Source organism: Diorhabda carinulata, chromosome 9 (genome assembly GCF_026250575.1).
Source record: "Diorhabda carinulata isolate Delta chromosome 9, icDioCari1.1, whole genome shotgun sequence".
Lineage (NCBI taxonomy): Eukaryota > Metazoa > Arthropoda > Insecta > Coleoptera > Chrysomelidae > Diorhabda > Diorhabda carinulata.
The window spans coordinates 13,166,524-13,180,531 of NC_079468.1; the positions used below are offsets into that span (position 1 = coordinate 13,166,524).

Below are 14,008 nucleotides of genomic sequence, written 5' to 3' on the forward strand. Positions count from 1 at the left end.
GCCGGTTTATGCGGCACTATTTAGGGTGCTTCGAGGCGAGAGGCCTCGATCGGTGAGTAGTCTGGAGTCCGTATCTTTTTATCCGGAACAGAAAAATATGAAATTTCTATAATTACTGATGTAATGATTCCTACATGAGCCTGTTTAAAGCTGAAAAAGAAGAAAAAATACAAAATGAAACTGTTAATAACAAATGTGGATTTTGAAGCCAACTTTTTCAGTTTTTTTTTTTAAATTTTTTTTTTCAAATAATTAGGTCCATGTAGAAACTACTAGTTTTGAGATGTTATGTGAAGTTTTACAAAAATAAATTAATAATTTTTTGAACTAAGCTGCCCGCCGATTTTAAAGTTATTTTGAGAAAAACGCGTTAAAACATTCACTGATTTCAATATCTTATCGCTTAGATAGTTACTCATAATTACTTACAATTCCAGCGACATATAAACGTCCTTAGGTCCTCTCGAGGAAATCATTTCTCTCTGTTGAATCTTCAATTCGGTCTTTCTGGCGATAAGCTTCGCCTATTCTGCCGCTTCACCCGATTGTCATCGTTCTTGTCGGCATAATTCTTACATTGTAGGCCAATAATCCATCGAAATCATGCCTCCTGATCTCACCGAAGAAAGCAATGCGGCCGTTCTTAATTCGTTGCCGGATAAATCTCGTGCAAGGTACGAAAAACAGTACGAACTCTTTAAGAAGCGGTGTCACCAGAAAAAGGCGAAAAACCCAACGGAAAACGTAGTGCTCATTTATTTTTCAGAAAAATTTAAAATCTGGAAAAGTTCTACTTTATGGTCTACTTTCTCGATGATTAAAAGTACTCTCGCAATAAAACAAGATGTTTACATCAACAAATATCTAAAACTCATCAATTTCCTGAAGAAACAAATAAAGGGCACACTGCAAAAAAATCAAAAACTTTAACCAGAGAAAATATAATAGAGTTCTTTCTTTAAAAAGGTGAATTTCTATTTCTTCATAAATTCCAATATAGTGTAGCATTTTCAAGTACCCAATTTCACACAATTCTCCATATCTCTCACATCCCCTTCACAGGAACTTTAGGGTGGAGAGGCCCCTTGTAGATTTAAGCTGGGGATTCCAAATGATCTCTGTTCTGGCTTGGTTGTAATGATACTTGTTGTTAGAGATTTGATACCACAAAACAAAATATTAGGAATTGATAGATTCATGCAGAAGACAACTACAGATAATTCTCTAACAGTTTTCATGAAGGTGATTTCTTTTTAACCAGATCTAGTGTCTTTGATTCAAATGCCTCTAAACCCATGAAAAATGATAATAATCTTATTTTTTTCTAAATATAATAGATATTTTTCGAAATCATCACTGGAATGTTAACAACTATTTCTCGATATAATTTTAGCTAGAGGGAAGGAGGGCAAACAAGAGCATGTGGATTTGACTTATAGATATTACCAAATGCGTAATATGAATAAGGTGAAATCAGCTACGAAGTTTTTGTAATTCATCAACCTGCATCTCGCACATTTAATTAAGAGATCCTTATCGTTTCTGTAGTAATGATATACATTTTTGTTCAAATTGATGAGTTGAATTTGAGATTCTTCATAATATTCTTCGAAATGTTCCTAGCGTGGACACCACCACCACCACCACCACCACCACCACCACGTTTATAAACACTTCGCATTCCAAAGAAACTTCCATGTTCCGAAAACCTTGTTGATAAGAAACATGTTTAGCTTTCTTGGTGTCAATTTTGATAACAACCAATAACAGTTATCTATTATTCCTACCAGCCTAGCTTTCCGAGGATCAACAACCCAAGTAGCACAACTAATTTTATTAACGAAAATAACCGTTTTTCATAATAATTTTCCATAAGTTAAATGGTACTCAAAAAAGTTGAAAATACGTTTAAACATTATTTAAATAATTCTTATTCATTTGAATAGGATCATTTTACTTGACAGTTTTATTGAGGTGGTCAAAACATTCACTGTATGAGGTGCATGTTAGGTGGATAATATAACATTTGAGAATTTTGTCATTTTGTCTCGATTATGTGCATCATGCATATTTAGAAATAAAATAGAAAATATCATGTATACTAAAAGTTAGGTAAATGGAGGCGTCACACTACAGATATAATAAAGCTGAAATGATATATTAACAAACTTCAATAACTATAATAATTCGTCTATTCCTACGAATGTTTTGAAGACTGTAAGAAAAGTAGTATAGGCGATATATGACTTTGTTGATAATTGATCGAATTAACCGCTGATCCGACCTATCCCTACTTCACAGTATTTTGTTATATATAGTTGGTAGCCATGTTAAGTTGGCAGGGGACAAGCACTCTTAGATATGTTCAAGTCAAAGTGAAGTAGTGACACAAAAATTGTAACAGACAAATGTGCTACAATTTGTAATTTTTAAAAGCTTTTAAGTATTAAGCAACAATCCTACGATTGTTCAGCAAGAGTTTTGTTAATCAAAACAAGTATCATTACTTCATAATTTAACAACAATGGACCCAAAATCCACTGAAAATAACAACAGACTTCTTATTAGAGTTGCTAACTATACTGTTTTAAACAGTATTATACTGTTTCTCACTAAATTATACTTTTTACAGCTGAACACTAATAAAGTATACGAAATACTGTTTGTGGTATCAAAATGCAAACACATTATTATGTGTTATACGTAGACGCTGACATAAATTTTTTATTATTTAATCAGTGCAGCGGAGCCACAAACAAATCACACTCAGTTTCTAAACGAATATGTCAATGTCAAATATTCAAGACTGTCACTCACTGACAGACATGCGTTCTCAGAACATAACCTTTTTTCGTGTTTCATTGAAGTTTTCAGTTACTTTTGATCATTACGAGAAAATTATAGATAATCTAAATTTGTATAGACTCAATATTAATATGAATGATTTATATTCAGAATTAACAAATTTCAAAGTAATTTATGGAAAAAGTGAGAAGACAAAAACTTCATTGGCCAAAAGTGGAGCCATTTATTAGTAAACACTTCAGAAGAATTTGAAAACATAACTACAATTGTCTCATATTTACTTCCTGCTCCCCCTACCTCAGTATTTACTTGAAGAGTTTTTTCGTTAATTAATGCTAAGTATCTATCAATTTAATAAAAAATGAGCTCCTTATTCATTTTTATTTCAGTTATAATTGCGGTTAGGCGTAAGAAGTTTTAAAATAGTTTGTAAATAGGTGAGTTGGGCAAGAAGCTCTAAAAAATATGTATTTGAAACAATAAATGAATAAAATACTATTCATTGTTCTAAAATACAAATTAATATTCGTCATGGACCTCAATATACTTTATTTCTTGTGAAGAAAGTTGGCAATCCTACTTCTCATTAATCTCTTGAACAGAAAGAAGCTTCTGTGTATAATCGATGCAAACAACGGTGCTTGTGGACCTATTAAATGATTTTAACATTTTTCTTGAAGCTCCTAAAAACAACAATGAAGCTGTTTTATGAAAGCTTGGAAATCAGGTAGAATAAACGTTTATAAAATATACATCGAACACCGAGAGGTACAATGAGCTAATTATTATAATAAAGTTACCCTCAAAAACACACACACACACAGCAATTATATATTTATAAAATAATTTGGTTATAAGAGAGAAAGCTGTGTGTTACTTGGGAAAGCAAAATGTCTTAAATTCAGTTAGTTGTCAATTTCCACCTTTCAGCTTTATTATAGTGGTGTAATTCTGGTAAGATAATATTTGGAGCCACTACACTTTAATAAATTCTATATTCTGAAATCGCAGACGGTTCGTCCAGTACATACAGCAACATATGATAAATATTAACAATAATATTTTTAAAATAAAATAATACTTATCGGGTGGTTGAAGTCACGGAGTTTATCTTGTCTGTCGGACTTATTTCAATTATCGTTGAATATATATATATATATATATATATATATATATATATATATATATATATATATATATATATATATATATATATATATATATATATAACCACCAGAACACAACAATTAAGAGCTGAAGCTTTCCTGATTATCAATAATACAATGTGAAGAATTGACTATACTAATTAGAGAAGAAATAAGAAATAAAAAATAGAGGGAGCGAACTAAATAAATTACAGTAACAAAGAGCAGGTCCATTTGAATTTTCGAACATTTCCAATTATGATATTAGAACAATCTAACGAAATGTCAAAGCTCAGCTAACGTGTCTTAAGTTTGAGGTTTGTGAACTTATTTAATCGATTTTGGACCTTATTATTTCCAGTTTTTTTTTGCAAAATTGCTACTAGAAGAAGTGGGAATTTCCTCCCGGAAATGTGGTTTTATCGATGTTTTCCACTATGTATGTTTTTTTTCAGTATAGGCAAACTCTAAATACAATCTTTAACGCATCTATATTGGAAAATTGTGGAAAATAAGCTGGATTTCAACTAAAGCTCTTTTCATCTAAAAAATAGAGATAAACTTTACCTAAAGCTTTGAGTTTGTCTGTTTACATTTCAGCTGCTACTAGGTTATCACTCTGCAACCTACTCATGGTTGATAAACATGAATGCAACAGTGGAAATTAATGTCTGAATAATTCTCGTAATTTGAGCACAAAATAAATACAAGTGGCCTAAATTTTGTACATTGCTTGAAAGCTTATTTGCAGAGTCCTCATTAAACAAACAATAAAATTACTTCATTTGCATTAGTTTCAATGGAACAGATATAAAAAGTATCTTTGGAGTCCTCTCAACACCATGAAACAAAAAAAAAAACAATACAAAACAACTCTCACTAGCGGAAAGACCAAGAAAGCTGATACGGGTCTGAGAAAATCACCCCATGGTCGCTAGTTTGACGTAGATATGATGAAACCCCTTATTTTAAAATTAGGAATATACAATATTTTTCATCGTAGTCCATGCTTTTGTTTTCGTTATTCATATTTAGAAAACCTTAGTTTCATTCCACTTGAATTGCAATAGCTCTTGAAAATGGAACGCATCGTATTTGTGTCATTCAAACAAACTTTGCAAAAACTATATTATAATTGATACTTATGTTACCTGAATTAACCAAATTAGAAATTATTAAACATAAAATGAGGGAACTACATATTCAAAATGGAGCCCATAGACTTTCATAATTTTTGCAATTTCAGAGGATATGCTCGAAATTTCGTTTAACATTTCGAAGCATTTCAAGACTTCTTTCATGTATTATTTGTCTATTTATGAAAAAAATTTTGCCAATCAATTCACCCCAGATTAAATCCAGAGATCCCATAGGCAACTTTATAATCTCTCTCCTTACAATGCATTGCATAAAAATTAAGTTATTGCCTTAGAGTTCTTCCGTAACGGAAAAATTGGAAAAAGAGATCATTTTATAAGTATCCATTATGATATCCGATCATATGTTTTGAAGTGTTTATTATTTATTAATAATATTTAAAAATACGAACTCGATGAATGTCTACCTACATTTGACAGTATATTCAGTTTGTGTTTCAGGAAAAGTATTTCGTCATACAAGTGAGGCAATTTAGTCGATTTACGTATTCTTTCAGAACATTCAGCTAAAAACAAGATAATGGATAATTAATTCATATTATTATTAATTTTCACAGAAATATTACAAAAATGTAGTCGTTTGTCTAAGTTATCCAAGGATGGGAGTGAACGAAATGTCAAATATATTATCTAATTTGATGTGAAATTTTATATTTTTATCGAATCTGATATAAATAGAAAAATACTGATAATTTTGCACATGAAAAGGTACTTTTTAAGTCAAGTTTTATAAAACAATCAAAATTAAAGAAATGTTTACGTTTATAGAATCAGTAATATGAAGCATGTTGCTGTTAAGAAAAATATTGTTACCAACCTCAAATATCAGAAATTGAAAAATAGAATTTTGGGAAGTTTTTACTTGGAATGGAGAATGGAATATATTGCTATTCGAAGGGCTAAGGGACAATGAAAAAAGCAAAATAAATCTTAAATAATGACATAATTTCGACGTCTATACCTAACATTCATATAATAAATTGCGAAAATAGAGTATCTAATTTCAATTGTAATTTTTTTTATTTTAATCAACTGTATTATTGAATACTTTTTGCATGATTAGAAAGTGTGTCATTTTTGCACCAATAATCAACAAAATTTATGATAAGTCGAAATGTTTGAATATCATGTATTTGGTTTAGCAGTGTAATTAATTACGTATTATCACCGTATACAATAAATAAATTCACTTTTCGCATGATGCTCACGTGATTGAGAATATAATATATAATTCGTTGGCATGTTTTTTGATCAACAGTTCATAGGAATTATTGATATAGTAGAATTCCATATTAAATAACACCATGAACAATAGTTTCTTGTTATTTTTTGTTCTATTTTTCACTACCAAGACGATTAATGGTAAGCTTTTTCCAATGAAAATTCATCATATAAACGTTCAAATCTTTGAGGAACGAATCATCTAGTGTCATCTCTATCAGCCAATCTGAAAATGTTATATATAAACTTCTTGTGTGGCTGTGTTTGTTGTCAAACTACTCCGAAATGGCTCGACCGATTTTCATGAAATTTTGTGTGCGTGCAGGGTGAGTCTGAGAATTGATCGACATCTATTTTTCATAACTACAAATGTTAAAGGTGGTTCTCCCATTAATTATTGTTTAAATTTTTTATTCAAAATGTTTTGTTCCAATTTTTTCATGATACAGCATTCAAAAATACATACAACCACAAATGTTCACCTTTTTACAATCAACCCCTATTTTTTATTTTGTAATCATAAACTTAAATTCACTTGGCAAGATTTTTATTTTGTCTTAAAATAAAAAAAATTAAATTACTCTCAATTTTTCACCCTTCTACGATCAATCCCTATGTTTCTCAATCTATTTTGATCTCGATCCTCCGCTGGTCGATAACTGATTAACTATCAATCGATCAGTTACCCCCTCTTGTAACTACCTTTGTCACCATCCAGCACATTTCACGGAGTAGGATAAGGAAGAAGCCAGTCTTCTGTCTTACTATAAAGTTTTTGGCAATTTTTATTTTGATTTTATTTGTGTATCGATCGTAGCAGTGATTATGTATTTTATACGTACTTTTCTGAGCAACTCTCATGTTAATTTTACTCTCATCGTTAATTTATCAATTTCCAGTACAATATCAATTTATTAATAATTGATAAAGACAGTTTTAACTCTCAGTGATCTCATAAACACGTGTACCGAGTCCCGCCAACAACGGTCATTACCTTACCTGTACATGTTGTACTTAACAGAAACGTGAGCGTGTTTAATAAATATACGTGTTCTATTATTGTGAAAGGTAAGTCAAATAATAAGCACACGAATACAATATTAAGTCACTGTTTTTCACCAATAAGTAATTTAACTTGATTTATGTATATGTTCTATGTACAGTCAGCAATACCAGCAAGATGCAAAAGGGGCAATTTGAATCTATAGTCATGCAAGAAAAAAAAAGCACGAAGATCAGGCGAAAAGATGCAACAAAACAATGCAGATGTGCGTGTGAGCCTAGCTCTGTTACGTGAATCACAATCGCAAGAGGCGCGAGCTGAAAGTAATCAACAAAGATAATTGGAACGAGAAGAAACGCGCAGATACATAGTCGTCAGACTAGAGGAATTGACCAACAAAGCCTTGTTCTTTCAGCTTTTACACCAGATTTATTTCTTCGACTAGCATTCTAGTATGAGCATGATGCTGAATATTAAGCTCATTCTAATGTGGTCATTGGTGCTTTGGACAAAGAATGCCCGCATTGTTATGTACTTGAATTTAGAAAGAAGTCAGTTGGTATATATTGCTCATCGTCATCAAGAAAAGTGAAACTAATGGAAATTGAAACACTACTTGAACCATTGCATGGTTTACTCTAGATAGCTATCAAGAATTGTATTCAAAAATATATCCGGTACTCCAATAAAAAGAAATCAATTTAAGTAAAGCATTCTTCCATTGTCTATTACGCTTTCGATTATAAGTACATCCCTACACACTTAAATTAAAAAAATATTTCCTCTCTCTCTCTCTCTCTCTCTCTCTCTCTCTCTCTATATATATATATATATATATATATATATATATATATATATATATATATATTAATTAATTATCTCGGTAACTGCAATAGATTTATAGATTTATACAGGGTCGGGCAAAATGGGCGAAACACCAAATTTTTGACTTAACTATAACTTTTATGAAAACTTATTTGTTTTTATTTCGTACACTATGTGATGGTGTTTGCAGATTTTCTGTTTATGTCAGATGTTTTAAATTGTGACATCTTCGGGTAATATTTTGATGAAGACTAATTTTTCACCTGTTTTAGAATCTAATTTTTATTTTAAAGACACCTGAAAACATAACAATCAAGCAGAAGAAATATTTTAAATGTATATATAATTTGTTTCAGTAGATACGATACTTATGAAATTACTGATATCAGGTTCAGTAGGTCTCTGACTTATGGAATATTTATTTGATACAAAATTAAAAATAGTTGAAAATTCACCATTTATTTAAAATTGATATTTGAAGTGATAACCTACGGCTGCATGAGAGTATCTTAATCTGTCAATAAATGACCTTAGCGAATCATTTCAGGCGTTATATTTTGTACCTCTGCTCTGATTTCATCTTTTATTTCTTGTGGAGTTTGAAGTGAATTTCCAAATTTCAAATAGTCCTAAAGAAATATACAGTAGAAATAAATCCAGTGATCATCATGACGCCAATAAAATATTTTTAGTCCACCCACCTGTGGATAGTGTTCAGGTACTGTCTAGCCTCAACAGCATAATGAGGTGGAACACCATCGTATTGAAACCAAAGTTGTTCCAATAACTGTGAATTATTAATTGAATTGATGAGTAAACGATTACATTTTGGTACATGTTGTTAAAGTAAACTGTGATATAAATTTACATCGCCAGGTTCTCAAACAATATGGTTTGTGATAACAAAATCAAATTGACAAAGTGTATCACAGAAAATAAGTAATTTTTTTATTATGATATCTTATTAACCATAACGAATTTGGGATATTTCTTGTTCTTATCGAGCTATTTACATTTTAAATCTCGACATTTTTCTGGAAATCAGTCAGATCGAATTTCATAGGAAAATGAACTTCCCGATGATGAGTTGCTTTGTATAAAAGACAGAAGAGTATCTTAACGAAGAACATTTTGGCTGTTGGTGACGACGACATATCAAATATGTCTTAATTGGGCATCTAAACCTCAATTTTACTCCAGAACATAGGGAATACATTTTTAATGTTAAAAAAAAGAGTTCTTCAACATAAATTTTATTATCTCTATTGATAACAAACATTATAATATATTGAATTGAAGCAATCTGTTTAATGTGTGATAAATAGTGTTTGTGATTCTTATGTATATTTATAGTCCACTTTAACAAAAAAGGCAACTAACAAAAAAGTTAAAGGATACCATGCGTTAAACAAATATTTGCTGCCATATACGAGATTCCACAACAATCCTTTGGTATAGTAGATCATATACTTGTTTATCTCTTCTTCTTTATAACACTTCTTACAATGGACTTCCGGATTTATTGTTTCTTGGCAGATTTGGCAACAAATAAAACTAACGACGGATTATTTCAGTATTTAGGGTTCCTTACTTAAGTCAATTAGGATCCTGCATTGGAAGGCAATTATATATGTCTTGAGGACGATCCACGTGAAAAAATGTCAAAACGTCAAAATACATGATTTGATTGTATAACATCACCCAGTATCCATGAGAGATTTAGGTTGAAGTCTTAGATAACAAAGAGATCTGTACAAAATATACGCTCCATTATCTAAAAACAGAAAAAAATGCATTTACTTACTAATTTCTCAGTGTTTTAGAATGAATACAAATAATGTTGTGTCTGCATAGCCGATAATTTTGTTTCAAAGTGGATTAGAAGGAATCAGACACAAAGGTGTTAGCATTAACTTTCTGTATTTTTCTAATATATAAGATCAACTGGATGCTAAATTTCTTGGGTATTAGACAAGAAAAAATCTGATTTTCTCAAGATAACCTCCTCCTTCAGCAGTACTGACTTTTGCATTATGCACTTCGTTCGCAGAGTTGGCTTTCTATGATTTCGTTTCTCAAAATGTATGCGCCGGGGACGAATCCTATTGAATTAAAAGGTAATAGCAGTCTTGAGAACATTATTAGATAGCGTTCGAGCAATGGAATCCATATATTAAAATATCATTGGCGTGAGTACATAAAAATTAGAAAAAGCTTATAGAATAATTCCTTAAAATCCTATTTTTTCTTGATCGAACTTCAAAACTTTTGAGCGGCCATATATACAAAGGAACTTATATCAAAGCAAGTTTTTTTTTCTTATTTATTTAAACTTATCCTAGCTGTGGGGTGAATTTAGACACACTATTTGTTACTTCTACATTTATTCGCTCACTCATACTAGATACTATTCATAATAATCAACTGTTTAATACTTATATAATTTAAACAAGTTCACCGGCTACTATTTCCTATTTCGATCAGTTTACTATGACATTCAATTATATACTGACTCTCGCTGCCAAACCAGCACGAATTTATACCAAAAAAATTTATAGAATGATTCTAGAAAGCATACAAATAAATAGACAGGCCTTTTTAGAAATAAGTTCTGAAAAAATATAAACAAATCGTCACTATGATAAAAACATGTAAACAGCTTTTCTGAGTTACGGTACAACTCATAACTATACTGTAAATGGAGCAAATGATGAAATACTCAAGAAGTTAATCTCCAGTTCTCATATTCTTATCCTATCTACAACTTTCTGAAATTAATTACTACACCATGAATGCATAAAACTGTAGTAGATCTTCAAGTAACTCCAAGTAATTTGCAGCCTCTCAACTCGCAGTAGAAATATTAGAAAGTCGTCCACAACATGAACCGCGGTTCTGTTTGGTTTAAGTTAAGTCTGAAATTTGGCAAATAAGTCGGTTTGGAGAATTCGTTAGATGTTTGATTTTATATGTTTTTATCATAGCGGTCATTTGTTTACTTTGAAAAGGCCTTTTTATTTATTTATCTGTTTGTTTTCTTACTTCTTGGAATTTTAAAAGCTCATTTCTGATATATAATCGAGCTTGTTTAGCAGCGAGAGTCAGTTTACAATCAAGAGTCATGGTGAACGAATTAAATAGAAAGGTATCCGGTAAATTTAAATAAATTAGAGAAGTAGTTATGAGAGTAGTGAATAGTTAATTATATATGTAGTGAATAATTATTATTATATAAGTTAGATGATACTGTAATTTTTTAAGTAAATTAAGTAAGTCGAAGACATTTTGTATATATAAATTCATCCCACCGTTGATAAACAGTTCAAATAAATTAGGAAATAAGTAAAACATTACAGAAATTTATTGATGGACTACGATTTCTAAGTATTATTGTAAGTATTGTAAGATAGGCAATAGACGTTTTCAATTCTATGAATTATCTCCGCTCTGATATTGAGCACTATTTTGTGGATTATTTTCGAATATTCTGATTTGTTTGTTTTTTACAGCCGGATTAATAGATTGCCCACCAAATTCAGAATTGAGGAGCCTTGGAGGATCTAACTGCTACACTCCCGTACCTACGTGTCAAGATCCAAACCCATCGAATGTTACTAATCCGGATGGCATTTGTTTCACAGATTTAGTAAGCGGGTGTTGGTGTAATGACGGATACTTAATGAATGATAACACATGTGTGCTCAAAGAAAATTGTCCTTAAGAGAATATGAGTGTGATATAATATTTAGTTTTCGTGGAACTAGATATGTTTATACAAATAAACGTTAAATAGCTGACAATTAGTTTAAAATTTGTATTTCCAGTACCCTCATCAATCAAGAAACAGAAGAATTTGAGCTATGATTTTTATAAAATCACATACTTCTGTAGGCTTGGATTTTTGACTGTAGTGGAATTTTTTAAGAGTAAATTCTCAAAAGTCGAAGGAAATAATCTTCAGGGTATAAATACTCGAAAGTCGATCCATAATAGTATTGAAATTAGGACGGCAACAAAAACAAGTCGATTCACGGATCTAGTGCGTAATGTAAATAAATTGGTTGGTATCTGGGATGTCGAAATTAATAATTGTAATGGGAAATCATACTGAGTGCTCTAAAGTAATCCTAAACGTTATAATAAAATATAATAGCATGATTTTAAATGATTTGGTATTAGTGGAAGCGAATATATGATGAGAACACGGTTACAGTAATTTATTAAGAAAGCGCTATTATGATGGAAAGGGTACCAAATGCAAAATTTTTGCTTACATCGACGAAAGTGATCTCAGTATGTAGTATGAGTGTAAGTATTAACTCGAAGGTAACGAGGGAAGAAAGAGGAATCTAAGAGAGTATTTTATCTTGCATTGACGATATGCTAGATAGTTTGAAAAGCAAATACTGTTTCATGTAACTAGAATCTGTTCATTGAAAATTGGAGCTAAAAGCAGATGATAACAATAAAACTCCTTACTAGGAGTTGGTTGAATAACATGCCAAAAAATTTCAAATACATTTAATAAGTTCCAAAAATTGACAGACATTTTGCTTGAAAGACCTTATTATTATAAAAAAATCAATTACAGTATTCCATTGGTTCTCAGATCAGTAGTGGAGTAGAATTTAACTTATCTGGCAAAGTGTATTGGACTCATTTAAAGCACTTGTCCTGGAAGAAGGAATAGAACAATTCAGTAAGTTCATGAATAAACAAACATGACTGCTATAACTCTTTTTGAATATTACATCTTTTTCCACTATTTTTTTGGTTATTAGCGGAAGGTTTTTGCTTTTTCTTAGCATTAGGTGAAGTTTATTTAATCTCGAATGGTTATTAGTATGGTCCATAACTATTATATAATTGGTTGGAAAAAGTTTAACTAAGATTAGCAGTAATTTTATCATTGTTGTATTCCAAGAAATTTGAAGAAATTCTATCAAGCTTCTATATTTTACATTCTCCAATAAGGATAACCAAATGCGACTTCACTATTTTTGAATTTTGAGCTACTGAAAGCAGGAAACATGACAATAATGTGTAATAAATTGGTCTTATCCAACTTTTTTTAAAAAATGTCCTTCATTGATTTACGTTTCATCCAAATAAGAAATATTTTATGTAATATTTCTATATGATCACAGATTTTTTTTTGATTTTTTTCCGAACGAAGTCTAACTTAGATGAATTTAGAATCACAATACTATTTCAACAGAAATGTGAAACTGAGGTAACGAGAAAACTATTATTCATTCACTTAAACAAGAATTTATAAATCATTGATTTGGTTATAGATGTGAATTAAAATAAAATGAATTTACTTGAAATTCGTTGACAGAATGGTTTTAAAAGGTTTCCTGATTCATTAAAAGTGTAGAAGTACTTTGCTCAACTTATATGTATAATCCTAAACATTAAATGTTATGTTTCAAAAGCACATAATTGAATCCAAAGTTCAACCTATTCCAGTGTTGCGCGTAATCTCCCAGAATTACTAGACAAACAAATTATTCTTTGGAAGGTTTCCACACGATATATCATGAATAAATTCACTGTGAATTTTTTTATGAGATAACGAAATTCTATGGTCACGTTGAATTTCAAGCTAAGGTCAAACTACTATATATATTTGGCTGGAAATGTATTGTATGAGACTATATAACGGCAATTTCATAATAATAAACTGGTTTTTTATATGTCTGTTCTATAGTACGTTTATATTTAAAGTATTTCCCAATGATCTGAACATTTGCTATTCATACTAATGTTGGCTAAAATCTGAAAAATCGAAATTCTATAAAAATAAAAAATTCTATGAAATTCCTTAAAATCAACGATCAAGTTATAAG

General features: G+C 30.5%; 1 protein-coding gene across 1 annotated transcript; it reads left to right on the forward strand.

The window, feature by feature from the left end:
• Positions 1-6,366: 6,366 nt before the first annotated feature.
• On the forward strand, positions 6,367-11,951 carry LOC130898297 (zonadhesin-like). The gene is made up of 2 exons (XM_057807492.1): positions 6,367-6,469; positions 11,666-11,951. The coding sequence occupies exons 1-2, from the start codon at positions 6,412-6,414 to the stop codon at positions 11,875-11,877; spliced, it is 270 nt and encodes an 89-aa protein (XP_057663475.1). The 5' UTR covers positions 6,367-6,411; the 3' UTR covers positions 11,878-11,951.
• Positions 11,952-14,008: the final 2,057 nt, after the last annotated feature.